Raw genomic sequence first — 26,802 nt, 5'->3', positions numbered from 1 at the left:
AGAAATATTCTGCAAAACTGGCAGAGCGGAGGGTTGGGGGACAGGGAGAGGGGGAGAGTGAGAGAGAGGAGGGAGGGGAGGGTGAAGAGAAGAGAGAAGGAAGAATGAACTAACTCAAGGATCTCCGTGAGCCTGTGGCTGGAGTTTGGACGACTGATAAATACCCACCATTACGGAGACTTACGCAGCAACTGAGAAATAATGCAGTTCTCATTATGCTGTATACATGAACTTGTCAGTTAAAAGCCAAATATTCCAATTGCCGCATCTGTGATGACTAAAAGACTAATGTTTCCCAAGGCATTGCTAAATTCACAGGTTCATGTTCATGTAATGTCTTAATGCTTTTATCACTCTCCAACACGGTGGTGTGCTCCACAACTGTTGTTGAGAACGACAACCTGTTCAACCACAGTAGAAAAACCATGGCGAATAATAGTGCCACTACCATTTAGAGAAAGAAAGAAAGAGAAAGAGAGAGAGAAAGAGAGAGAGAGAAAGAAAGGACATCCCTTGCTCCAATCCTTTCCTGCAGCATTGTTAAAATTCTACCCAAAAGCTATACTCAAAAGTGATATAAACCCAGATGCACTTATTTTTTCCCCGGGGTGTTTGCAGCTTTAGGATCAGAGGCAGGAAATCATTCCCATGACTTGAGCATACTTTTGAGATCACCTGGTGCAGACCCCTCAGCATGCTGGCATGGCCTTTCAAGGATGGAATCACCTCTCCCACCTCACCTCTCTGCAGCAGCACCCTGACATTGCAGTGACCGGTACCGAACACATCGGGGTCCCCCAAATAAGTCAGGCCTCTTCTCATGTCCATGACTCTGCAATTACATCTCCCTCGGCCTGAGGTCTTCCTTTTCTAGCACACTTCAGTGACTTTTCAACTCAGATGCTCTCCGGAAAGCCTCACCTCAGTACTTGCCCCTTCCTAAGCTCCCTCCTCCCAGCACCACCCACTATGTTTTATAATTACTGGTCCCTTTTCTGTTTTTCCTAGGGGACTATGGACTCATCCATGGCAGAGCTTATTTCTTGATCATTTTTTATTTTGCAGTAATGTTTGTCAAATAGACAAAGGCATTCAAACTGCTCCTTTTATAAAGAAGGAAACTGAGATGGGGGAGTTAAACAGCTTGTCTAGTGGCATTCAAATTCATGGCAGAGACAGGAGGACAGGTTCTACTCATCAGTGAAATTGAATCTTTCTGGATACTTAATGTGGATTTAATTTCCAGAAATTCCATTACGTATGAAATGTGAAAAGAACTTTGCAGACATAGCCATGCTCTGTCTTCATCACCGCTCACCTTCTCCTAATTGCTTTCATAGAGCTTCTTTTTGGCGGAAGAAGAAGGGAATATTATAGCAGATAAAATGAGCAGTGAAACAAATTCAGTGCTATTCAGTGACTAATAGGTAGGTCGTGAGTATTAAAGTTCACAACATCGTGGGCCACTTCTGTTTACTGCATGCTTGCTTCGTAAAGAAGCAGAAAGGCAAGAGGCCAGGTGCCTAACATATATTCATCTTCCTAACAACCTTATGAGTAGATACTAATATTCTAATCTTAAATAAGAGAGAGCCAAGGCCACGAGAGGTGCAGTAACTGGTTCAGGGTCAAGCAGCACAGCTACTAACTGGCAGAGTCAAAATATGAACCTTGTTTTCCCTGACTTCAAAGCTCGTTCCCGCTTCTGCTATCGTAACCCTCTAAGTGCACACTTATCACTCTGGCCCTAAAACCCCAACTTCATTTTAAAATCGAAACAAAACTCAAAAAGTGGTCTCTTTTTTAGTTCTTGCTATCCTCTCTTTGAAGTTGAAAGCTTGCTTTGGAACTAGAGACACTTCAGGATTAATTGTTTCCTGAGAGCCTTGGGCTCCACATGGGAGCAGGTGGAAAGACAATTTGGACAATGTCCAGTGATGGTTAAGGGCCAATTAGTTATGGCAAACTTGTGTGAGAACAAGGATTGAGAAACAGAAAACTAAAGTTACGTGAGATTCCCCCAAGATGCCGCTTTGCCTCCCAGAAGAAAAAATAAAAAGCTCAAGTATAAAAGATATGGAGTTTAACCTTGGCAAGGAAAATGTTTGAGGTTTTTAAAAAGTGGGTCTAAGAACATTAAAGAAGTTCAAATAAAAATAAGCTTTGAAACTTGAGAATTTGATTGCAGTTTGAGTTCTCACAGCCACAGAAGTGCAGAAAGAATAAAAGACTATACACACACACACACACACACCCTGGTTTTGGATGCAACATTACTTCTAAGGTGAGCTGCTGTGTCTTTGTGTGCTGCTAGATTTGTTTACAAGATGCAGAATGGCAGCCAGCCGGGAATGGACTCTCTGTGCCTTTCTATCTTACTTGATGAGGCCGGCCTTAGCTATGAACAAAGAAAGCATCTTCTCAGACTGCCAGCTGGCAGGCCCATCTTTACTCTAAAAACCGTACTGGGAGTTTAATCAGTAGGTACGTTTGAGTTAAATCTGAGGGGTCTGCATTAAAATGCATTCACTTCTGTACTGTCTAAAGATAATAACAGTCTATTTTCTGAGAGAAACGGGTCTGAAAATAAGGCTTCAACTGCTGATAAATCAGGTGGGGATGAGAAGAGCAGCTCTTTTTACAGAAAGACACTGTTCTGTTCACTACTGTTTTTCCTACTAGCAATTTGGAGCACAACAAAGAGTTTCCATGAACTGTAAATTTAGTTAGAAATCAATCCAGACACACACTTTGGTGAATCATCTGCTGAAGGCCCAGTGGTGAGCTTGTGGCCATGTGGTCAACAGCATACAGAGAAGGCATAACACCTGACCAGGAGAAGCTTATATTCAAACACAGGAAATGAGTAGAATAAAAGAAAGGGCAACCTAGTGCTAATTGGGCTGGTTTAAACTAGCAAGTTTTCTTTTTTTCTTCTTTGACTTTTTTTTTTTTTTTTTTTTTTTTAACTGAGTGCAGCAAAGCCCTAGGGGTCTGACCAATGACAGGGATGGGAAGAGGCCAGGGTTTCGTTGATTCAAAGACATTTATTTTGTTCACATTTTAACATCTCTGAAATTAATGTGCATCTTAAAATTGATGGCATTTATTTGATGAAATAGTACCTACTCAGACTACTGAGCACTTAGGGACTCTGCTGAACAGTTCTTATGTATTAATTTATTTTTAGTTACCTATGAGGTAGGTACTATGATTACTGCCATTTTAGAGATAAAGTAAAATACAGAGAGGTTCAGTTATTTGCTTAAGGTCACACAGCTTGAGCCAAACAGCCTGACTCAAAGGCCTGTGTTCTTAGCCACTGTGCCACACTACCCGCACTCTTAGCTCAATGAGTACAAGGCCCTGAGTGGCATGCAGAGGGGTTTGGACCCAATCTGAAGCAGGCAAACTGCTATGTTCTTAGGAAAGTAGATAATGACTCCCCTACTCTCACCCCCATTGCTACAGTATCAGGATGTTCCACTTTGAAATAGTAAATTTTGCCATTCATCCCCCCTGAAGGAAGGAAGTTGAACTTGGTTTATCTAACCCAGGTATGAAAAGGTTGTTACTACTTTTTATTTCATAAAATCATTCATTTTTTTCATCTATTACACAAACCACCATAATTTGTTCAAAACTAAAAAAAAAAAAAAATCTCTTGTGACTCGTGTCAAAAAATATTTACAAATGGAGGCTTTTCCCTGGTCAATTCCACTCATCAACTCCGCATAAAAGATGAAAATAGATCTCTGTCAGCCACCACTTTCTTACTTCAGAAAGACAGAGGAGCCACTTTGAAGAAAAATTCAGTGCATCGAAAGCTAGCCACAAAGCCAGAGGGGCGTGCGTGTGTGTGTGTTTGGTTTCTTGTTTGCATCTCTGTGATGCTCTAATGCATGTCCATTGTCATGAGTTTACACATAAATTATAAATTAGTTGAAAGCAGATATGACAAGTAATTTTGCCTTATGAATGCTTGGAGGTTTATAAAACATGAGCAGTGAAGGCTTTCTGCCTATGAATGCACTCTGGCACACATATGTGGCCCGATACATCAAGAGCCTTTTTCTAGGGAAAATAGAAATGTTTTCTTTTGTGGTCATTGCTTTGATGACAGACAATTTGTCCCTCTGTAGAGAAATATAACGTTTACCACTGGGAATGAAGAAACTGTCTATGGAGAAAAGAAATGTGTCCTTAGCATGTCATAGAAAAACTACTGGTTTTCCCAGGGATAATCATGCAACGCAAATTGGTTACTATGACATTTTCACAAAAATTTTTAGTATAAATACTGATCTAGTTGAAGACTTAGGTTTCCGGACTCTATAATCAACACATAGTAAGTAACAAACAGTAAAATATTTTGGTGTCTAGAGCAGGTGAGTTAAGGTACGGTGTTCTTCTAAGAACAAGAAGGCGTGAATTTGTGACTTGGTTCAGCTACATACTAGGTGTGTGATCTTGAGCAAGTCGCTCCTTTCTCAATCTCTTGTTCCCGACCTCTAAGATGAGAAGGTTAAACTACATGATCTCTGAGGTCTGTTCCAGCTCTAATCATTTAAAAATAGGATCGAAGCAATGTTTTTTTAATGTCTCTATATATCTTAGCACTGTCTTGATACATTTCATTATTCATGAGGAAGTAATACATCTTTTTCCTTTACCTGTCTCACCAGTATTGTGAAGATTTTAGCTTATTAGACAAAGGTGCCACATACATGCTGTCATTAAAATGGAAAGACAGAGCACTGTTACCTGGAATGTTTCAGATAAGAGACTCACTATCGACTGTACAGACTGGAGATGTGAGAGCGTTGCCATGAGTACAGGAAGAAACTCTCAGCACATTAGGATGCTAAATGTTGGAGACACATGAGTGCTGAGATTAAAGATAATACACTTCCCACAGATGGCAGCAAAGACACTGGGACCGGACTTTGTGGTGGGAACAAAATAGGTCAAAGGTATCCTTCTGATAGGCCTTCTGTGAACCACAGCTTCTCGCCCTTCTCTGATTGCAACAAAAAAACTGATCTTCAGAGTAGTTGAGTTTTATTTTATTTATTTAATTGAAGTATTAATTACTTCAATTGTGTTAGTGTTAGTTTTCCTGGTGTACAGCAAAGAATATATATATTCTTTTTCAGATTCCTTTCCATTATAGTTTATTACAAGATACTGGATATAGTAGTAGTTTTAATATATATATATATATATTGTTTAAGATAATACCACTAAAAAGACCTAGTGATGACAGATTTGAAACTAGATGTTTGATAACTATTCACGTCTATGTAACTGCCATGGCAGGATGGATTGTGGTCCAAAAAGTAATTTGGAAGTCAGCTGTTAGGAACTTGGAAGAAAATTTGCTGTTGTAACTATGTTTAAAAGGGGGATTCTTTTCTCAACGTAGAAGATAAAGGTATAAAATCTATAATGTACCTGAAGTACATTGTCCCCCTGACAAAATGCTCCTACCTCCTGTTCTTCCTAGTTATATTCTCAGCACTACCTTTTCTTCAGTACCTTTCCCAGTTCTTCATCTCACTCTGACCTTTACTGAATCCCAACAACATTGCATTAGTACTTAGGATTAGCTTCTAGATGGTCTTCTTAGTATTTTGGGGGGTGGGGGACAGGGTATATATCTAACTTTGCCTTCTAGACATCCTGGAAATAAAGATTTCTTATAAGTTTTATATTCCTCTCAGCACTTAACATGGTGCTTTTCTGCGGCAGTATGGTGGATAATTATTGGTTCCTCCTCCAGCTCAGAAATAACTTTGCTCTCTTCAATCCAAGGAAGGAACCAGATATATAGGGATGGGCTGTTAGCAGCTACGTCCTAACGTGTGTCTCCACAACCCAATGAGTCAATTGAAGTTCAGAGTTTGTTCTCTGGCATTTGGAATTTGACTGACAAGAAGAATTCTGTCTCTTTCTTTAGGGGGACTCTATGTAAAAGAAAATACGATCAAAGGATATATTTTCTGTATGTGGGTGGGAGAAACAGAAGAAGCTGGCCTGTACAGGGGAAAGAATAGAGCAGCCCAGAGAAAAACACAAAGATGAGAGTTTCAGAGAGGGTGTTGGAAAACCTCTACAGTCCTCCACTTTCAGATAACAGTTCTTTTTAAAATTTTTTCTTGAAGTATAGTTGGTTTACAATGTTGTGTTAGTTTCTGGTGTACAGCAAAGTGATTCAGTTATCTCTCTCTCTATTCTTTTTATAGATTCTTTTCCAATATAGATTATTAAAAGATATTGAATACAGTTCCCTGTGCTATACAGTAGGACCTTGTTGTTTATCTATTTTATTTATAGTAGTGTGTATCTGTTAATCCTAAGCTCCTAATTTAGGCCTCCCTCCTTCCCCTTTGGTAAGCATAAGTTTTCTATGTTTGTTTCTGTTCTGTAAATAAATTCATTTGTAACATTTTTTAGATTCCACATATAAGTGATATCATATGATATTTGTGTTTCTCTGTCTCACTTACTTTAGATAACAGTTCTTGAAGCATACCTGCATGGGTAGCCTTTGGCTCTATATAAATAAATAAATACATTTATAATAGATAATAGATAAAACAAACGACCCTTTACTTGCCATGAAGCAAACTCTAGGGGCTGTAGTTACTTACAGTCAATCTAATATAAATAGGATTCATGTATATAATGTTGATAATGGTAATGCTGACTGCGATGCCTGTCAAATGCGTCTCATACACAGATGTATTTGCCATCTTAGCAAATGGTGAAATGAAGGTCGGAGGGTCATGTGTGTGTGTGTGTGTGTGTGTGTGTGAGAGAGAGAGAGAGAGATTGGAAGGTGACACACACACACAATATTATTCAACCCTAAAGAAAATTCAGCCATTTGTAACAACATGGATGGACTTTTGAGGGCATGGGCATCATGCTAAATGTAATAAGCCAGATAGACAAATACTGTATGACCTCACTTACGTGGAATCTGAAAAATTTTTTTTTTAGAAAAAGAGAACAGATTGGTGGTTGGCAGAGGCATAGGGTGGAGGATGGCAGAAATGAGTGAAGGTGGTCAAAAGGTATAAGCTTCCGTTTTACAATTGACCCTTGAACAATGCAGGAGTTAATACATGTGTAATTTGTAGTTGGCATTTACTATTGAAAAATATCCATGTATAAGTGGACTCGTGCAGTTCAAATCCATGTTGTTCAAGGGTTAACTGTATAAGATAAGTCCTGGGGATGTAATATACAACATGGTGACTATAGTTAACAATAATGTATATTTGAAAGTTGCTAAGAGTAGATCTTAAGAGGTCTCATTACAAGAAAAAAAAATTGTAGCTATATGAGGTGATAGATTGTAACTAAATTTATTGTGGTAATCATTTTGCAATATACACATATATCAAATCATTATATCATATGACTTAAACTAATACAATGTTAAATTTCAATTATGTCTCAGTAAAACTGAGGAAAAAGAAATAAAATGGACATTTCTAATTGACATGGCTGAACTATTGAACCAGCATTTCTGAAGTTCGGACCAGGAATCTGGATTTTAATTAGGCTTCCAAATGATCCATATATAGGTATTGGCTAAGAGTTTATTTGGCAAGACCTACACAACTATTCTGAATCAGTCTAAACATTCACTGGCCTGATGTACTGACTTTGACAGTGATACCAAATTTAAGGAGGACTTTGTTCCCTGCATTCTAGATGCCATCCTCAAATTCTGGACTTAAATTCTAGTAGGACTTGGCAGTCGCACTGCAGAAAATAAAAGCCTAAAGTAATTGTAGAGACCTTCAAGATGCAGTTATACTAATTTCTCAGGTTCCTTCTTCCAGCTGTCATTGAATCCGATGTCTGAGTCCAATTTTCTTTACAGTAAAGGAAGTCTCTCACATGATCTAATAATACTGTGCTACAATTTAAACCTACTTCCTCCTATCCTGACCTCATGATCAGTGTAAACAGGTTTCATGCCTTTAACTTCTGCTTTAGTCTTAGAATCAGAGTAACAAATTTAGCTTTACCCATCTTGAGAGGTCTGAGTAAACATTAATCCATAGTGATTATGCCAAAATAATTACATGTTTGAAAGTAATGACTTGTGTTTTCTCCATTTTCTTCACTGAAAACCAATGAAAAATCTATTCAAATTTATATGGAGATAACATGCAAAAAAAAAAATGTTTTTTTCAGTGTGTTGCTCATGGCCTAAAATAGTATGTAGAGGTCTTTATCATATTATCACAGAGGAATACATCACTTAAATATCCCCTTCATGGCTGTTAAGGCACCGTAGAGTCAATTCATGCCCAGAGAGCTTTAATCACAGATCATTGTTGTGATAAACGGTAGTCAGTGTGGGCTATCATGTCAACGGCTACTGGGGGAGTTCTTAACGGGAGTGCTGCCAGCATGCAGTTCATAACTACTTTCAAGGAGCACTTCTAATCTAATGGCTAAATGAGTATCATTAGAGTATCTTTACATGTAGCATTTCTGGAGAAATTCCATATTTAAAGGAGGCCAGTTATTGTAGTCAAAGCATACAACTGAGGTTGCTTGAATGATGCAAATACTGTCAATGGTATTGACAATTAATAGCTTATTAACAGGTTGAGCTATCAAATTTTATTTTTTTTGTGACCCATCATATCGCACATAGCGAAACACTAAGCATAACAATAACAACACTCATGATAACAATAAAGAGGAGGTTGGAGGAGTGAAAGATTCTGGTTGCTGAAAACTAACACTTAACTAAGAGTTTTTATGTTGCCCCAAATGGCATTCATCATATGCCTTGTTTTCTTTTTAAAACTCAATTTTCAGCCTCAAGCCTCAAACCAGAAACTACAGAAACTATTTTAAAGAATACTGCATAATTTAAAAAGAACCTTTATGACTAAGAGGAAGAACAGGAAAGAAATAAGAAGCAGCCCATTTAGAAAATAAGACAATTCACAATCCAATGTGTTTCCTAAAATTGAAAATGTTCTCCTAAATGCTTAGAACAGAATAAAGGAAAATGTAACTCAACCAATGAGCAAATAAACACAACCTCCTTTGCGTTCTATCAAATATTTGACAAAGATGCTGGAGTGTGTAAATTGCATAAAAGGTTACCAGCTCTTGAAGGTGAGGGTACATGGGGCTACAGATAAGTTTTGCTTAGCCAGCGCAATAATTTAAATAATCAAAATTTGAATGTTTAAAGACTTTAGAAAGTCCATGCAAATATCTAGACTGCCGAAGGCACCACTGCGCTACGTTCTCTTACACGGAGCTTCTTCACATAGTTGATATCCCTCTAGCCACTTGAGGTTAGGGCTCCTCTTGCGGTTTTCTAACCGAATATGACAGGGCAAAATGTTAGAGCTGCTAGGGACTGAGAGATATCTAGTCCATCAGCTTCATTTCAGGTTGGTAAAACAGAAACCAAAGGATGTAACAAGGATGTGTTTTAAGACTCCCATTAAGTAAATCAGAAACTCTTTATGGTAGAATTTGAACTGTTCCAAACAGTTTTGTTATTTGGCACAATTAGAAGATTTTAGTTGGACATGTTAATCTTACGCTAAGTTAAACTTGATCTAAGAGATAAATGATCATTTAGTTATAAATAATCCATGCACTGGTTTCACTATGGGTCCCTGTTGCTGAGGAATACCATACCAAGATCCAGTTTTACAACTTTCTGCTTGATAAATGCCACAATATCCAAATACCCAGACATATACAACAATTTTTTTATTCATTTTCATCAAGGATTCACACAAAACCTTTAAACATTCTGAAAATTTAAGATACCATTAAGTTCACCATTGCTTCAAAAATAGGCAACTTTCTGCGAACATATTACTATCTTAATATTAGCCCTAATATTATTTTAGACTGAATGGCAAAATCATGTGTAGGTACTTAATAATTACAGTTTTTAGGCCATGTAAAACTGAAAAAGAGCACTGGGAAATCTGCTTATTCCATGTAATTTCTTTTTCAGTGAGCCTTCTGACCATAAATCAGTGTATCTGGCACCCCTTTGGTATACTGGGAAGCTTATACATTCAGTATAGTCTATGAACTTGAAATCAGGAAACATAAATCAACCTCATTAAGTAATACCAAACGCATATAAATAATTCAACACCTTTCAAAGTACAACTACTACATTAATTATACAGATACTTTTAAGTTGGCTATTTGTTATAAACTTTTATATCAGATGCTGAGTCATATTTAAAGGAAAAAGAACTGATGAAGTTAGTTTTTAAGAATATGGTCAAAAAGAAGAGGGGGGCAATTCTTGAAAATACTGTCAAGTATAAACACACTCAGTTACCTCATATTCCTGGGAAAACTTCAAGTTGTCATTTGCTTTTAACCTTTCAATGTGATCTGCGAGTTCCAAGATAGGTATTGGAGGATGGCTAGCCATACCTATTAAAAGGAAAGAATAAAGACATTTGAAAACGAATGAAAATGACGCTAACTATTCCAAAATATAGAGAATACTATAGTTAGAAATGGCCTGAAAATATGTGAGTAGTAAAGATGTTTAATGTGAGGAAGCAGGCAGATAGTTTGGTTACTCAAAGCAGGACATGCTCTGGAAGGATGAATTTTGTAGCCAAATGAAAAGCTACCAAGCATAATCCCCAAACTAACACTCCTAGTGTGAAAGAAAGCGTTATTGTGCTATGAATCAATGCAGTGAGCTCGTGGAGAAAACTGACAGTCAGGCTTGATGTCAACTTCTGCTTTGAGTAATGACTGTTATGTCATTTCAAACTCCTTCTCCTGCACTGTGTGAAATGGAAACTGTGTGGAATTAAATGGTGTAAAGTGAACTAAGAAAACAGATACTGAGAAAGCCCTAAAAGGAAAAGCGTAATCGCTTGATAGGAAACATAAAGTGACTTATGCATAATCAAGGAAAACTAACTTGAAGAATGAAGGTTACCAGGGTAACCGGAATCATCTGAACCTGCAAAGGAAATGATGGTGTAAATAAAATAAAACAGAATGAATTTGTTAAAAAAAAAAAATGAAATGGATAGTCTGATATACTTTTTAAAAGGCCTAATAAAAATGCTGCAGGTTTTTACAGGATCCACTATACATTGTGACTAGATTAAGATCGCTTTAATATTTCACAAACCTGTAGGCGACTGACATTCACATGCATACATGGACACAAAGAAGGACATGCACCACAGCTCATAGACAATAATCACTGATGACAAAATCAGACACCAAACTGAGTTTCAAAAATGTTTTCACTCGTAGCAGATTGTAGAGATTGGGTTGCAGCCTTCTCCTGGACATTTATTGATGGCCAGACTGACAACTTTGTGGTATTTTGCCCCAAGCCCCCATTTATTTAACCCCCAGCAAACCTACAATCCACTTCAGGTGTAAACATCTTTGTCCACTAATGGGAAATGAATGCAGGAAAGGGAGCAAATGGTGAAAGGATGAAGAGGAAAAAGAAGGTAGAAAAAGAAAGAAAGCAATGACAGTGGGTGATACATCTTAGTTCAGTCTGCCAGCTGAAGGTATGTTAGATTCATAGATTCTGTTAAAAATAATCCACCAATTTTGCTGATGCCTGTGTCTTTCCAATGGTTTCTCACTTTTCATGTGATTTACATTTTACTTCTTCTGATTAATTTTTCAAGAGCACCATGAGAGAGCATTGCTGCCTCATGTCTTACAGATGCAAATTCCAGCTGACTAGAAAAACGTGAACTAGCATGCCCCCAGGGAAGCCTCTGACATAGAAAAAGAATGAGGGAGGGGCTCAAACTGGAAGCCATGTTGACATTCTGCCGTCCTGGGGACTCTTTGGAGGGTGTCAGGCTATGGTATGGTGACCACTAAGTCAACACAATGTGTAATTACTTTATGGGTATTTTAGATATTGTGCTGTTATTGAAAGCCACCCAGTGAGTTCCTTTGTCTCAAATGCTGAATTATCAATGGTTTGGTAAGTTAGGTAAAAAACTGTTTTGCTTCTTCCAATCATTTTAGCACTGTGCTGTGATAGGTGGTACTTTAGTGTTTATGGCTATGAAAGTCTACTTTCAGTCAGCTAAAATCTTAATGGAAGAGCCAATAAAAATGAGTCGGCTTGGAAGTAGAAACTGTTTGTTGCTGATATAATTATGCATTTGGACCTAAATGTTGGAACCCATTTCTGAAACTTTTCCCTATAGATGGTAGAATTGAACTCATTTACATTTTGTGGAAGGAGAGGGTGGGTGACGGTGGTCTAACAACTAAAGTGATCTTATCCAGATGAGGCGCCCCCAATGACAAGAGTGGAAATGCAAAGGCACAAGAGACTCTAGGCTTATCTGGAAATGGAATGATGTGGACATCCATTACAGTGCTTTAACAGAGAAAATAATAGAGACAAAGATGTTTAGACCTTTTCGAGCGAATCGTGGGAGAGAGTTATTATCATATATGGACTGAGTGGTGGTTTGGCTAGAGAGGGAGGACACAGAGCCAATCAGGGAGGCGTAGGGGACTGAATTACTGCTCAAAGCTGCAAAAAGTAAAGCCAGTGGGAGATGGGAAAAGTATTAGTATAACAGCAGTAGAAGACCATCATCATCAACCAAAGACGCGATCAGCATATTTACTTCTGGCATGCACTGGCACATGGTCTGGGAGTATTACTTTGGAAGCTAATTACAGAGAAATCCAAGCAAACCTGCACTGATCCATTACATTCTAATTCAGGATATGTATATATCACATGCAACGATATCCTGGTGTTCAAGAATCATTATTTAAGACTTGACAGTATTGCACTCAAGTTCTAGGACAAGTAAAAATGGCAGAATGGATGTTTCACAGAAAGGGGAGGAAAGCTTTGTGGGAATCTGATGGTTCAGGAGAAGAAATCATGGACTAGTACACTGAATGTGAGTTCTACTTCTAGGTCTGCCATCTATGAATAGGGACAAACTTCTTGTTATCAAGCACCTCAATTTCTTCATCTGTGAAATTAAAATGTGGGGCTAGATAAATTCTGGAGTCACTTCCTTCTTTATAACTCATTTCTTCCTCAAGTAGATAGGATGTCTGAGCAGAGAAGGGTCTTGTGGATGTAGTTCATATGTAAAGGTTCTAAAAGTAACTATCTTTTCTTTGAGGGGTGGGGAGCATTTACATTCTACAAAACAAAATATATGCAGTTGAATTGTCAACTTTTTGAATTAAGTTTAATACAATTTTCTTTAGCTAGCCAAATTATGATCTTATATCATGTATTCAAAACGAATAAATGTCAACATAAAAATTATGCTGAAGAATAAACGTGGGGTGAAACTCCTCTAACGTGAAACTCTTATTTATTTACTTATTCCTTTTCATTATTTTATTTTATTTTATTTTTTATTGAAGTGTAGTTGATTTACAGTGTTCTGTTAGTTTCTGGTATATAGCAAAATGATTCAGTTATACATATACATATTCTTTTTCATATTATTTTCCATTATGGTTTATTACAAGATATTGAATATAATTCCCTGTGCTATACAGTAGAACCTTGTTGTTTACTTATTTTATATACAGCAGTTTGTGTCTGCTAATCCCAAACTCCTAATTTACCCCTCCCGCCATCTTTTTTCCCCTTTGGTAACCTTAAGTTTGTTTTCTATGTCTGTGAGTCTATTTCTGTTTTGTAAAGAAGTTAATTTGTATCATATTTTAGATTCCACATATAAGTGATATGATAGTTGTCTTTCTCTTTCTGCTGACTTCAGTCAGTATGATAATCTCTAGGTCCATCCATGTTGCTGCAAATGGCATTATTTCATTCTTTTTTATGGCTGAGTAGTATTCTATTGAATATATATACAACATTTTCTTTATCCATTCAACTTCTGATGGACATTTAGATTGCTTCCATGTCTTGGCTATTGTAAATAGTGCTGCAGTGAACACTGGGGTGCATGTGTCTTTTCAAATTAGAGTTTCCTCTGGATATATGCCCAGGAGTGGCATTCCTGGATCATAGGGTAACTCTATTTTTAGTTTTTTTTTTAAGGAACCTCCATACTCTTATCCATAGTGGCTGCACCAATTTACGTTCCCACCAACAGTGTGGGAGGATTCCCTTTTCTCCACATCTTCTCCAGCATTTATTTTTATTTTTATTTTTTTTTTTAATTAACAAATTCAATCTTTTTTTTTTTTTAATTTTTATTTATTTATTTATTTATTTATTTATTTATTTATTTTTGGCTGTGCTGGGTCTTCGGTTCGTGCGAGGGCTTTCTCTAGTTGCGGCAAGCGGGGGCCACTCTTCATCGCGGTGCGGGGACCGCTCTTCATCGCGGTGCGCGGGCCTTTCACTATCGCGGCCCCTCCCGTTGCGGGGCACAGGCTCCAGACGCGCAGGCTCAGCAGCTGTGGCTCACGGGCCCAGCCGCTCCGCGGCACGTGGGATCCTCCCAGACCAGGGCTCGAACCCGCGTCTCCCGCACCAGCAGGCAGATTCTCAACCACTGCGCCACCAGGGAAGCCCTCCAGCATTTATTATTTAACATGAAACTCTAGGTCGTATCAGAAAATAATCACCAAGGGTCTGTTGCAAAATAGTGTTATACAATTCTCCCCAAACTGCTCCATTGTCCAACGTGGAAAAAAAAATTTACAGGATATAATCAAGCATGTTAGAATCTGAATGAAAAAGCAGACACTAAGAAAACTATGAATTTGACCTCACTGTGGTATCTTTTCAATCTTTTGTCTGGCAACCTGGCTGTTGCTCACAGTCTGTGAATCCACGTTTTATTAGAACAGTGTTTTCACATTAGCACAATTTGAGGTGTTTTAAAATTCCTTCCTTCCAGGCTGCACACCTGACCAATTAACTCAGAATAGCTGGGTAGGGGAGTCAGACATTGATATTTTTAAAGTTCCCCGGTAATGAGTCTCAGTCCTTTGGGAATTTTTGATGGGGGCAGGGGCCTGTAACTTTACTTTTTTCGTGCAAGAATCAGAGTTTATGAGAATGAGATCAGCTTTCTCCTGGTGATAGCCTTGAATCTGCTCTAAGTCTCCATTAGCAAGCTTTAGTGCTTTAGCTATTATTAACAAGAACTTAAAGGGCAGCTCACAGCTGATGAGGACTTGCCAGGGTCACGACCTCATCAGTTCAAAGCTACAAATGCACGACATAAATGCATTTTAAAGGCACACATTACGTCTGAGCAGAGTTTTCATTCTGAAGCTATGATACGACAATATACACTGTCAACCTGAAAAACGACAGATGTAGTCACTGAAATCTGCCTTAGGTTGGAGGAAAAAACACGACGGCTACTTTTAACAGGGTAAATATTTGTGACAGTAACTGCGTGGTGGCTTCCTTATAAGATGTAAAACTTTAAAATCGTGGCATTGTAAGCTGAGAGGTGCCTTAGAGGTCACTTAGTCCAGCATTTTCATTTTATACAAGAGGGCTCTGAGGTCTAGAAAAGTTAAGTGACCTGTATATTTTAGCCCATCTAGTCAATAACAAAATCTTAAGTGGTTTTGGCATCTTTACTGCTTTATTTCTAGAATGGAAGTTACGATCTCCTCAAGCAGGGGTCAAGGTTTCCAGTGGCTCAAGCTGCCAGGTCGGTTAGGTAAATGATTAAAGATAACCAGGTACTGAACAGTAAACACTTTCACAAGTAATGCACTCCTCCCCGTTTCTGTGCAACAAGGAGCCTTTTGTGCAGCAAGCTGTCTTTCATTTCTCTGCTTACAGGGGAGTCTCAGGAAAGAGAAATATTTCTCTATTTTTTTAAAAACGTAATAATAATAAGCTTTAGATGAATGGCAACTGAACTCTGTCTCAATGTCAGGGCCATCCTTAGGGCTGGTGTAGACTGTGGAGAACTTCTAGCGGGGTGCAAAGCTCTAGCAGATATCTTCCAGGTAGTACTACAGAGCCAAGAGGGTGAGGCTTCTCAGGCTCTCAACAGCAACTGAAAACCCAGGTAATGATGTGACTTTGCTCTGTTTTCACTACTGACTCAAAATTTTGTTGAGATCCAGTAGGGGTCAAAGACAAGACCTTTGGAGGCCACATTTGGCTAACAAGATTGTAATCTCTGTTTTAGAAGAGCAAAATGTTCCTTTGGTGTGTGAATTAAAATCAGAAGGTTGAGAGTGACAGGCAGCATGTTTGTATCCACAGGCACTGGGAGAGACACTGGGGAGGGGGCGGGAACGGGACAGTGTATACTTCTCCCATGATTCACTCTCTGTGGGTTCATCTATCCTCCCCTCCCCTCTCGCATTAATTCCACCAGTAAGGAAAATGAAACTCAGAGGGGTGAAAGGACTTGATCAAGGTCATCATTATCAGTAGAACTATGGCTATGTGGGGAATTTGATCCCAGACCTTGTCAATTCTCATTTAGGGAACTTCTCAGTATGCCATGCTGTCTCTTAAATCGTTGAACACCCCTGGGAGAGTGGTGCTACATACATAAATATGGGCTTGTGAAACTGTTCGGGCTACTTATTCAGTAACAAAGGAACATAAACTACCCTCGGTTTGAGAAAATGTGTCAATAACATACTAGCTTCCTTTAGAAGGTATGCCTGTGTGACTGGTGGAGAACAGGTAAAGGGCACTTATACACACACCTGCATTTTTTACTTACTTCTTACCAAGACTTTGTGAGCTTCCATGAAAATATTTTGCATGTATACCTTTAGTTCATGTTAAAAACTGTAGTGCTATTCAGCAGCAATTTTTTTTTTTTTTTTAAAAACCCTAATTTACCCTGTTTTTGCTTTTCAAATGTTCTGTTTTACTCGGTCAGTAATCTAACCAACAGTAAGCTTCAAATGACTTTTTTATCTATAGAGAAATGTTTATCAAATACTTGCCATATTTTTTAACCTTGCATTAAATGCCAACAGGCACTTTACAACTTTATAACAGTTTTGTTAAGTGGAGGTTTTGAGGTCACTAAGAGTGGTGGAACATCTTTTAGATGATTTTTCCTGATAATATTTATGTGTGATAATGCAGTAATACTCTCTTCATGGTTTTCCTTTCCAACAAATTGTGATAAAGGCTGAAGGACAGGTTGTGGTCATGGAACAGGGAGAAGTTAATTTGTTCATCAAATCAGAAGTATACCTACCTGACTTAATAAATCATAGCAACTTAGTTTCTAAAATATTTTTCAGCTTTTAACATAATATGTACTACTTAGCCTAACCTGAATAACTACAGATAACTCTATGTTTATAATGTGCCTCACAAATGAATGGTAAATTAAAGACAAAGGACAAGATTGATTTGTAAGGTATAATTGCTTGTTGGTACAACAGTGACAGTTTGACTTAATCCATGACTAGGATCATCATAAGGGAAAGTGCTTTTTCAGGTAAGCACTATATGGCATAATTAAAAATCATTTTTATGTGGGATTTCTCAAACTGAAGAATTGGAACAAACTATGTTTCTTTATATCAGAAATATACCATTTATATACCATAGATTCAATGAACCAATGCTTCTGAAATATAAGATAAAAAGAATACATCTGGTGTTCTTAATCTAGATCATATGCCTTAGTTTCCTACAATACAAAATATGAATATAAGGAGATACATATAAAGATGGATCTTGTTAGCCCTGATCCATTTACTACTACTAATGCATCGGAAGAGATGTCTCAAGAGCTTTCAAAACCACTCAGTTGCTGTGCAGACTTTTCTGCTGCTGATACTGCTATTTCTGATACGTTAACTTTTTATGAGTTTGTTTTTGTTTTTCACAGCCCATCAATCTCCTACCATCCATGTATGCTTTAGGGCAAAACATATTAAGGTCATCCACAAAATGAAAATGAGGCTTTTATGTTGTAACATCTGAGCATCTATTTTTAAATCTCTTTTCCTAAAAGTTGCAAGTACAAACAGTAGAGTTTTGGGGTTTTTTAAATAAATTTATTTATTTTGGGCTGTGTTGGGTCTTTGTTGCTGTGTGCGGGCTTTCTCTAGTTGCAGTGAGCGGGGGCTACTCTTCATTGCGGTGCACGGGCTTCTCATTGCAGTGGCTTCCCTTGTTGTGGAGCATGGGCTCTAGGCACGCGAGCTTCAGTAGTTGTGGCATGTGGGCTCAGTAGTTGTGGCTTGCAGGCTCTAGAGCACAGGCTCAGTAGTTGTGGCACACGGGCTTAGTTGCTCTGCGGCATGTGGGATCTTCCCGGACCAGGGCTTGAATCCGTGTCCCCTGCATTGGCAGGCGGATTCTTAACCACTGTGCCACCAGGGAAGCCCCTAACGGTAGAGTTTTGTTTTTGTTTGAAAAAAAAAAAATTTTTTTTTTTGGTGGGGGACGGGAGGATTCTGAGGAAGGGGTACAGATACTGGGAGAAAGAATTTTGCAGGAAAAGAAAATTCTAAAAACTTTGGACCAACCAGAGTGGGTTGGTCCTTGGGGAGAAGTTTGCAGGCACCAAGAAAGGTGGTGACTAGTGTACCATATGATGCGATTAGTTATATGTTCCTTTACACCTTTTTTTACACTAGAAAAAAAGCTTATTTCTTTAAGATGCTGAACTTCTAAATTTGCTTTGTTGTAAAAAGTAGAAATCGGAACACATATCAGTCATTTCTTTGGTTTTCTGATAAATCACCATCTTTTGACAGTATTATATTTATCTTAGGCATTTTGTGCAATTCTAGAGGCCACTGCCCAGAGGGGCTACTTGGTACGTGAAAGCTTTTTACAATACTTCAAAAATATTTGTAATTGTCAGTCTCTATCAAAATGGTAAATGTGCCTACCCTAGGACGCTGCCATCACATTTCCAGGTGTCTATCATTCAGAAATAACAACAAGATGTGAAAAGATCTGGGCTCAGTACTGCTCATTACAGTATTATTTGTAAGAGCAAAATACAGGAAATAACTTAGCATCCATTAATGAGGATTGAGCTAATATATTTTGTGACATCTGTAGAACAGAATAGCGTCAGTACTCTCACCTGTTAAAAAGGAGGTAAAACCTAATACAGTAACTTGGAAACAGGTCTATTTTTATGTAGTTAAATGTTAAAACAGGAAATTTCATGTATATGCATCTGTCTATATACCTGCTATGTATTTTATCATTTAAAGAACTGTATATACATATTAAAAATTCTGGAAGGATATGCATGGAGCTCTATATGATAGATATTTCTGGAGGGTCAAATTGGAGTAGTTATAGGAAATCGTTTACTTTTTATTTTAAATATTCAAAAGAAGAAAAATAAGTGGTGAGATGAAGAGTAATTTTTCTTTTCTAAAAGTGTTTTTTTTTGCCTTTTACAACTTAGGAAACTTTTCAAACACCACAAAATGTAAATAATATAATGCACAACTGTATAGCCATAACCTATGTGTAACAATTGTTAACAAGCTTATTTCCTATTTAAAATTTTTTCCTCAATAAACATAATTAAGAAATGTTGATGGGGGGGATTATAAAATGACTTGGAAATTTTTTTAACAGAAAAAAAGAAAAGCTTTCCTCCCAACAAAAAGAGTTCACTTTTGTTTAACATGTAACTCATCTCTCAGCCATCCTAACACATACCCAGTTCCCACTGTCTACAAAGATGTGTCAGGCTTAATAGAAGTTTCACTAAAAGCATCTTTTATAAGTGAATATCTTCTTCCCTTCCTCCACAGATCTTAAAGGCTTGTAAAAACTTTTTGAGCAGTTAAGAATTCTAGAAAATTCTTCTACTACATCTCCTCTCTCATTTACTCATTTAGTCCATTTTATTCCATTACCCACTTGAGGTGATAAGTCTCACCTTAGCTAAATGATCCCTTCTACACCTAGCTCTCGATTTTACATTGCTAAGTCACTGGTGACACAGCAATGCTACTTCAACTGACACATTCCACACCAGTTCTGACTGTCCCCACACACCAGTAATTGATGACTCCATGTTGTAAACCATACTCTCCTAAGAGATCAGGTAGTTCAGGTTCTTGCAAATACAACCTGGCTGTATACTGCCATCTGAACAGACAGATAAATATATTCGTGGAAAATACCTACAAGCATAGGTACCTGCTTTTAATTGGGAAAGCATGAGCCTTCCTCGTCCTGTTCAGTTGCTTGAATACAGCGTTTCACAAACAGAGGGACTTGATTATCACCCCAAATTTGGGAAGTGTGCTAAAGCAATGTTTCTCTCCACATCCCACAGCCTCACGAAGATGGTTATTGGGAAAAGAAGAGATTTCTCCGTCTTGACTTTGTGCCTTAGCTGAGCGGCAAGGGACAAAATTCTGACCTTTTCCTTTCCCTGACCCAGAGACAGATGTGTTTGTGGTACTGCAATTAAGGAAAGAATTCTTTGAAGTACTTAATGTCAGAATACTGTATTTATATGAAATTTAAAATGTATGTTTCAGTATCTTTTAAATATGAAGCAGAATTTGGGGAAAAAAAGTCTGACTCTTTAAACCTAGACTCTCCGACAAGAATAAGTAACTTAAAATGTAAATAGATTTTTCATTCACAAGGTGAATATTTTTAAAGGAAAGTAGAACTAAAAATCAGTGAACTAAGCAATATGTTTTCTTTACCTTCTGAAAGACCTACTGAATTTCAAGTGATAATGTTAGTTTGACATTTTGTCATCTACAACAGACCCATCAGAAGTGGAAATCAATTTGCTTTCATGAACAAGTTCTGTGCTAGGGGCTGGTTATATAAATCACAGGTTTCTGATTTCATTGAAAATCCTGGATTGTTAATTCCCTACTTATGCATGCCATTAAGAAACATTGTCAAATTTTATAATGTTTGTGGATAATTATATACCCAAAGGTATGATGTATATAAAAGCACGTTTCAAAAAGTGAAGGGCGAATGGTTTAAAATCCAAAAAAATAAGTAAAAATTACAATTGTTTCCTGTGCAATGCCTAAGAAAGGTGCTTTAGAATAAAAGGATCATTTTATTTCATCATCCAGGAAAGCCCTTGGTTATTTGTGAATCAGGGAGGAAGAAACAGCACAACACATTTACTTGGTTAACAATCCCAGCTTCTGCTCTCATCCCGTTGGCAAGTAATTGAGGAAATTCATAGCCACTGGCTGGAATCCATACTGGCTGAAGAAAACTGTAACGTTTCTATGAATTTCACATTGACAGCTAGGTACAATTTTCTGTGTACACTGGTCAAATTTGCAGGACAGCAGGCCACATCACAGAGCTTGGGAGGCACGAAGACTATTTCAACAAATCAGGCTTAAGCAGACTGCTTACCTGAGTACAACATACTGCTGCCTCAGTGAACAGATGTGCTCGGATCTTGGGACAATTTCTCCTGTTCTATGCTCTTCCTCTACTAAATCACCTCTGTCCTGTTTACTGTTTGCCTACTTTATTCTACTATCCATTTGAGGTGATAAGTCTGATATTAGTTAAATGATACCTTCTTATATACCTAGGTCCCCGTTTTAATTTGGTAAAGCCATGGGTGATATAAGCAATGTCACTTCAATTGTAACCTTCGTTCTTCTTTCCAATGACTTATATGGAATTTAGCAGGTTCTCTCTATAAATGGATCTCATATTCCCACATACATTGGGGAAATTAGATTCTTTATAGAATTCTTGTACATGGAGGTGTCTTGGTTAAAGGGATTTATATTTCCCTACTTGCAGCCACCAGCACTCTGCTAATAATCCTTTCTACACAATTGCCATTCATGTGTTTATGCCTGGAAACATTCTCTGATGGCGCTGGGGGTGGTGAGGGATAGCACTCCCACTGGCTGTCTTCTTTTGGGGCTACTGTCATCATTATACTCAGCCTTTTAAATAAATTCCCATACGGGAGATTTTTGGCCATGTGAAAATTTTCTTTTACTTTTTATGCTGATGAAGGTATATCTTTTGCTTTTTAAAGAACAAACCTCATTTGAGATAGAATTTTAAAAAACAACCCACTTCTATGATGACTTGTATAGCCACATTAAAAAATGCCAGGCATTTCTTTTAACGGAATAGTTTCTAGTTACTATGACATATCTACATGTAAGATAAAAAAATATGCTAAACACAATAAACTGTGTATTTTCAATTCAAAGCAATTCACTGCAAATGTGTAGTTTAATAAAATCTGTGGTATACCATACTGTGAATAGAATATCCATTTAACACAAAAAAAACCTTTCAAACAATTTGGGGTGCAATACTACCATCAAATTTTAATCAAATAGACTTCTTAGATCAGCTCTTTAATTTTGTCCATTATCATTAGGTATTAAGACAGTGCCACTCAGTTTTATGTTTTTAGCTCTCTCTACTCTTCATTATTTGCCATTCATTTGGCATAAATAAGATTTAGGTGAAAGAAAGCAAAATAGAGCTAGCCTTGAATTAACAATACTGTACAAAATGCCCCTCAGCAGGAATAATATTTCTCCTCTGTTGAAGCACTTAAGGTTCTTTAATTTAAGAAACAGACATGTTTTTCTTATCCTCAGTCACTTAGTGTGTCTCCCCAGTAAGAAACCTAAATTGGTCAGTGAGATTTTAGTTTCGGTAATATTTTAAAAGATACAAATTTTTTCCTCATTTTGTTTTTCTCCCTCCCTTCCCCTTTCTTTCAGAGTAACACAGACACAAATTAATAGGGGAATAGAGAAAAAAAAAATATTGTTTCCCAATGGGATGAATGAGGTAACATCCATCCATCCATCCATTCATTTGCTTTATAAGATGAGAAACTGAATTCTTTCCAGATAGATGTCATTGAAAATAATCAACTATGCTAAGCCCATAAAAATGGTAGATATTCTTAAGACTATAGTTTTTCCAAAATTTGAAGGGAAAAAAATTTTTTTTTCTTTCTTCCACCCCACCTCAGATTTACACAAAGAATGTAATTTCCTTTCAAGACATATGTTTTGGTGAGTCTCAATAATAGTAAAGTAAAAGAGGAGGACAAAGAATTGTTTGAAATAAAGTGATCTCTTCACCTCTCAAGGCGATATCAACGGGGCTATAAAACTTTGAGTAAACACTGTGTTACGGACAAGAGGAGTCATGCCTCTTACCTGGTGTTTGGAAATTAAGGCGCCTCAGTTCTACTGGGTCTGTTGGATGGTGTGAAGGGACCTCCTTACTGTTTGGTATGCTGCTCTTTCTAGAATCAGACTCTGCCCTCTTCCTATAGGGAGAGAATAAAAATTTAAGAGTAAGACAACCAAAAAAATGGAAACAGATTTTAAAAAAGCAGAGTTATACCCCTCCTAACCCCCCACCCGCCATTTTCAGGTTTAAAACTTTTTGACTTTTGTGACTTTGTTCAGGTTACTTTTTTCTCTTCTAGCCTACAGTATTTCCTCAGGTCCGAAATTTTTAAGTGGATCACCTCAAAGTCCTCCTTTATCTCTGGATTTAAATAATTCAGTGATTCTGCCTTTAGGCTTAAGGAGGTGTTGGTGAGATAGGTTTGGAAACTTGTTCAGCTTTTCTCCCTCATCCACTAGTTCTATTTGTGAGGGATAGGATAGAGTAACCCTAGTAACCAATACTAAAATTGTGGTTACCATGGGAAAAAACTCAAACTACTGGGCCTCAAGCTAAACAGCTAAATCTGCCCGCCTCCTTTTCCCTTTAGGATACATGACTGGCGGCTACCAGGTGGACCTGCCCTGGATTTTCCCATAACCAGATAAAGACAGTAAGTGCATTTCTAAGATTTCAAGTTAACCTAATACCTGGGAGGAGAATCAGGACCACACAAAACCAACATCCCTTTTCTCTTTCCAAATTCCAAGGAAAAAACAGTGTTGGCTGTTTATGGTGTCAAGCTAACTACCTTTGCTTAAGGTGTCATAATGTAATTTTAATAAATGTCTATGCAAGAAATGTGAGGTTTTATAGTAAGAGTTCTTTATCCTTCCCCCCCCCCCCAAACAAATAATCACAGAGTAGTAGCTAGCTATTTTCTTTAAAGTTGAATTAGATTAAAAACTCACTTAACTAATGGAGAGCTTTTCAAACAGTGCTTTATTCCAAATACAGATTCCAGCAATCTCCAGGCCGGAGGCATAATCCTAGCATCTCACCCCTGCTCAGAGCAAAGCCATTCTTATTTGGAGAAAGGGTGCAGCAGTATTTAGGAACTCTCCCTTTCTCTTTTTGCTATGACGGTGGTACAGCTCGTTAGTGTTGCTGTGGCAGTGGGCTCTCATTCAGTGCCACCCAGGTCATTCCACGGTTAGCCAGAGGGCTCCTGTTAAATAGCCTTTCTTTCCATCTCTGCTCATCTGTATAGAATAAAACCAACCAGGGGATGAAGGGAAGATTGATGTGAAGGGAAAGCACACTTGATTTGCTCAAGTGCAATGCCTTCAGCAAAACATCCTCAGTGGAATGAATTTTGGGGGGTGAGTCCTGTTAGACATCTTGCTGTCTCAGAACCTTGGATTAACCTGTCTCAGGATTTTCTGTTTCCACCTAAAAGTGTCAGGTATAGCCTTAGGACAGAGCATACTGCCAAGCCCTACTACCAATCGGAGGAGAGCAGTGAGTTGGAGGCATGCCAAAGGTACTGGCAGCTCCAGTTATATGGAGTGGAAAATGAGAAGGAAAGGAAAAGAAGAGATGGAGAACTGGTCAGAGAGATATGAGAAGGAAGAGAAAAAGGGGGTAGGAAGACAATGGGAAAGAAGGATATGATGACCACTTTCGCAATAGAAAATGTCACTGTGTTTATGCTGTGGGTGTGTGCCTCACAATAGAGAGAGATGTTTTACTATCGAAGATGCAGAATCTAAATGGGTTAATGAGACACCACCGAGTGTGGCCAATCAATCCCACGTGTAACAAACATATGGTTGGTCTTCTCCAAGTAATCCCAGTGGCCCTTTTCAGGTTTTGGTCTTTTCACACAATTTGGCACATGGCTTTACTCATGTGCCAGATCCAATGACTGAAAACTGGATTTTTATCCCTTTTGAAAATGGCTCTACAGTCTTTCCTGCAGGATTATCTAAACCACATGAAGAAATATCTGGGCAAGGAGACCCTCACTCTTGCAGATATTGTGGGACACCCTCCTTATCTTCCTTTGCACTGAGGCCAGGCTGAGTGATGTGAGACACAGGGAGAGAAAAGAATACTCTCTAAAGACATTTACTCAGTTGCTCTGGCGCCAGGAAAGTTGAAAATGCCATCTTGTTGCCCGATGAGTCTTGGAAAGCCCAGAGCATGGGACTGAAGTTACAATTCATAATTGTAATAAATGGGAGGGGTGTCCTGACATTTAATAACTAACATCTCCCTCACCTAAATCTCTCCAAGTAAGATAATCTCCAAGAAATCAGACTCCAGAAGTCCTAGCCAGCTAGGAAAATCAGCTGTTTGTTTAAATTTTATTTTGCTTCATTTAGTTTTGATGATCACAACATGGGTAATTCTGGCTGCCCACACTCTTTATCGCATTATTTTTAAACAGAAATGTGTTAAAATGTTCGTTTTCTAACAAAGAATTTCTAAGGAAGGTTTGCAAGATGAAGAGTTTGGTCATCATCAGTAACAGTAGTCATTTTTAAAAACTGAATTTACTGTTGCAAAGTATTAAATGGCGTATAATGATCTAAATCAGGCCCAACATGAACGTAAGGAGTAACTTTTTTTTTTTTTCTGGTAAGTTTTCAGAGGTCTCATTATTCTAATTTTCATCTACTGATAGAAAAAAGCAACAAGTAGTGACTTGAAACAGATTCTGAATTTTGCCTCGCTGTTTTATTTTTTCTATTAGGATTATAAAGCCCTAGGGTAAGTTTATTTCTCACTGTGAGAAGTATCTACCACATGCAGGGGTTATCTGGGTGAAAAGAAAATAGAAGATCACATGACATTTCAGATATGGCAGAAACTGCTAATACCGTAAAAATATGTGGTTTTTTGGGGGCTGTGAATACTGTACAACAAAAATGCTGCTCTGTGGTCTAAGCGGGGTTTTATTTTCACTTATTCTCACCTGGCTCTTATCTACAGGTAAAGTGGGGAGCAAAAACAAAAGGATGATCGTGTGGCAGATCATATCTATTTACTTGGAACAAAGATATTCAGACATACGAGTACAGGCTTTTGGAAGAAATATATTTATTTGAATATTCATAGAGATTTCAAAGAAATCAGTTCGGACACTTAACGATTCTGACATCATTAAGAATGGAACCCCAACTCCACGACTATTGGTGTGAATCTCCTTGGGTAAGTCAACTACAAACTTTCTTAATTTCTTCGCTTACACAATAGAGAAGGAGTGTTAAAAGATGATAGCTAAATTGTGGCCCATTTCTCTCATTTTAATAGAACAAGAAGGTAGTGATGAAATTGTGAAATGTGGACAGTGTTATAATGAGAAGGTGGGTCTCTGAGTGTATTAAGTAGATTCAAAGTGTTTTGACTTTGGGCTAGAAGAACTATTTTGCATGTGTTTTCTGCTGGATTAATGGCAAGCACACCTTCTCAGAGGTAGTCCGTTTCCTGCCAGTGAAAGTGTAATGCAGCTTGCTGACCAGCGTTAAGTGATTTTAGGGACAATAATACAGCAGTAATTCTCAAACTTTAGTGTCCATCAGAGTCACCTAAGAGGGCTTGTTAAACGGCAGGCTGCTGGACCAACTCCCAGAGTTTCTGATTCAGTAGCTCTGGGACTGGGGAGCCAGGAATTTGTGTTTCTACCAAGCTCCTAGGTAATGCTACTGCTACTTGCC

At 37.9% G+C, this 26,802-nt stretch overlaps 1 protein-coding gene across 16 annotated transcripts in view; it reads right to left on the bottom strand.

Annotated features, from left to right (window-relative positions):
• The window catches only part of PTPRD (protein tyrosine phosphatase receptor type D), a 530,039-nt gene that overhangs the window by 98,504 nt on the left and 404,733 nt on the right, over positions 1 to 26,802 (bottom strand). For all 16 annotated transcript variants that reach the window (XM_057548419.1, XM_057548421.1, XM_057548420.1 and 13 more), the window contains 2 exons: positions 23,125 to 23,237; positions 10,361 to 10,458 (listed from right to left, as the gene is read on the bottom strand). In XM_057548419.1, coding sequence (XP_057404402.1) covers positions 10,361 to 10,458; positions 23,125 to 23,237 — 211 coding nt within the window. The remainder of the gene's footprint in view (positions 1 to 10,360; positions 10,459 to 23,124; positions 23,238 to 26,802) is intronic.

Source organism: Balaenoptera acutorostrata, chromosome 6 (genome assembly GCF_949987535.1).
Source record: "Balaenoptera acutorostrata chromosome 6, mBalAcu1.1, whole genome shotgun sequence".
NCBI classification, from domain to species: Eukaryota; Metazoa; Chordata; class Mammalia; order Artiodactyla; family Balaenopteridae; genus Balaenoptera; species Balaenoptera acutorostrata.
This window is presented reverse-complemented; position numbering and strand designations above follow the sequence as displayed.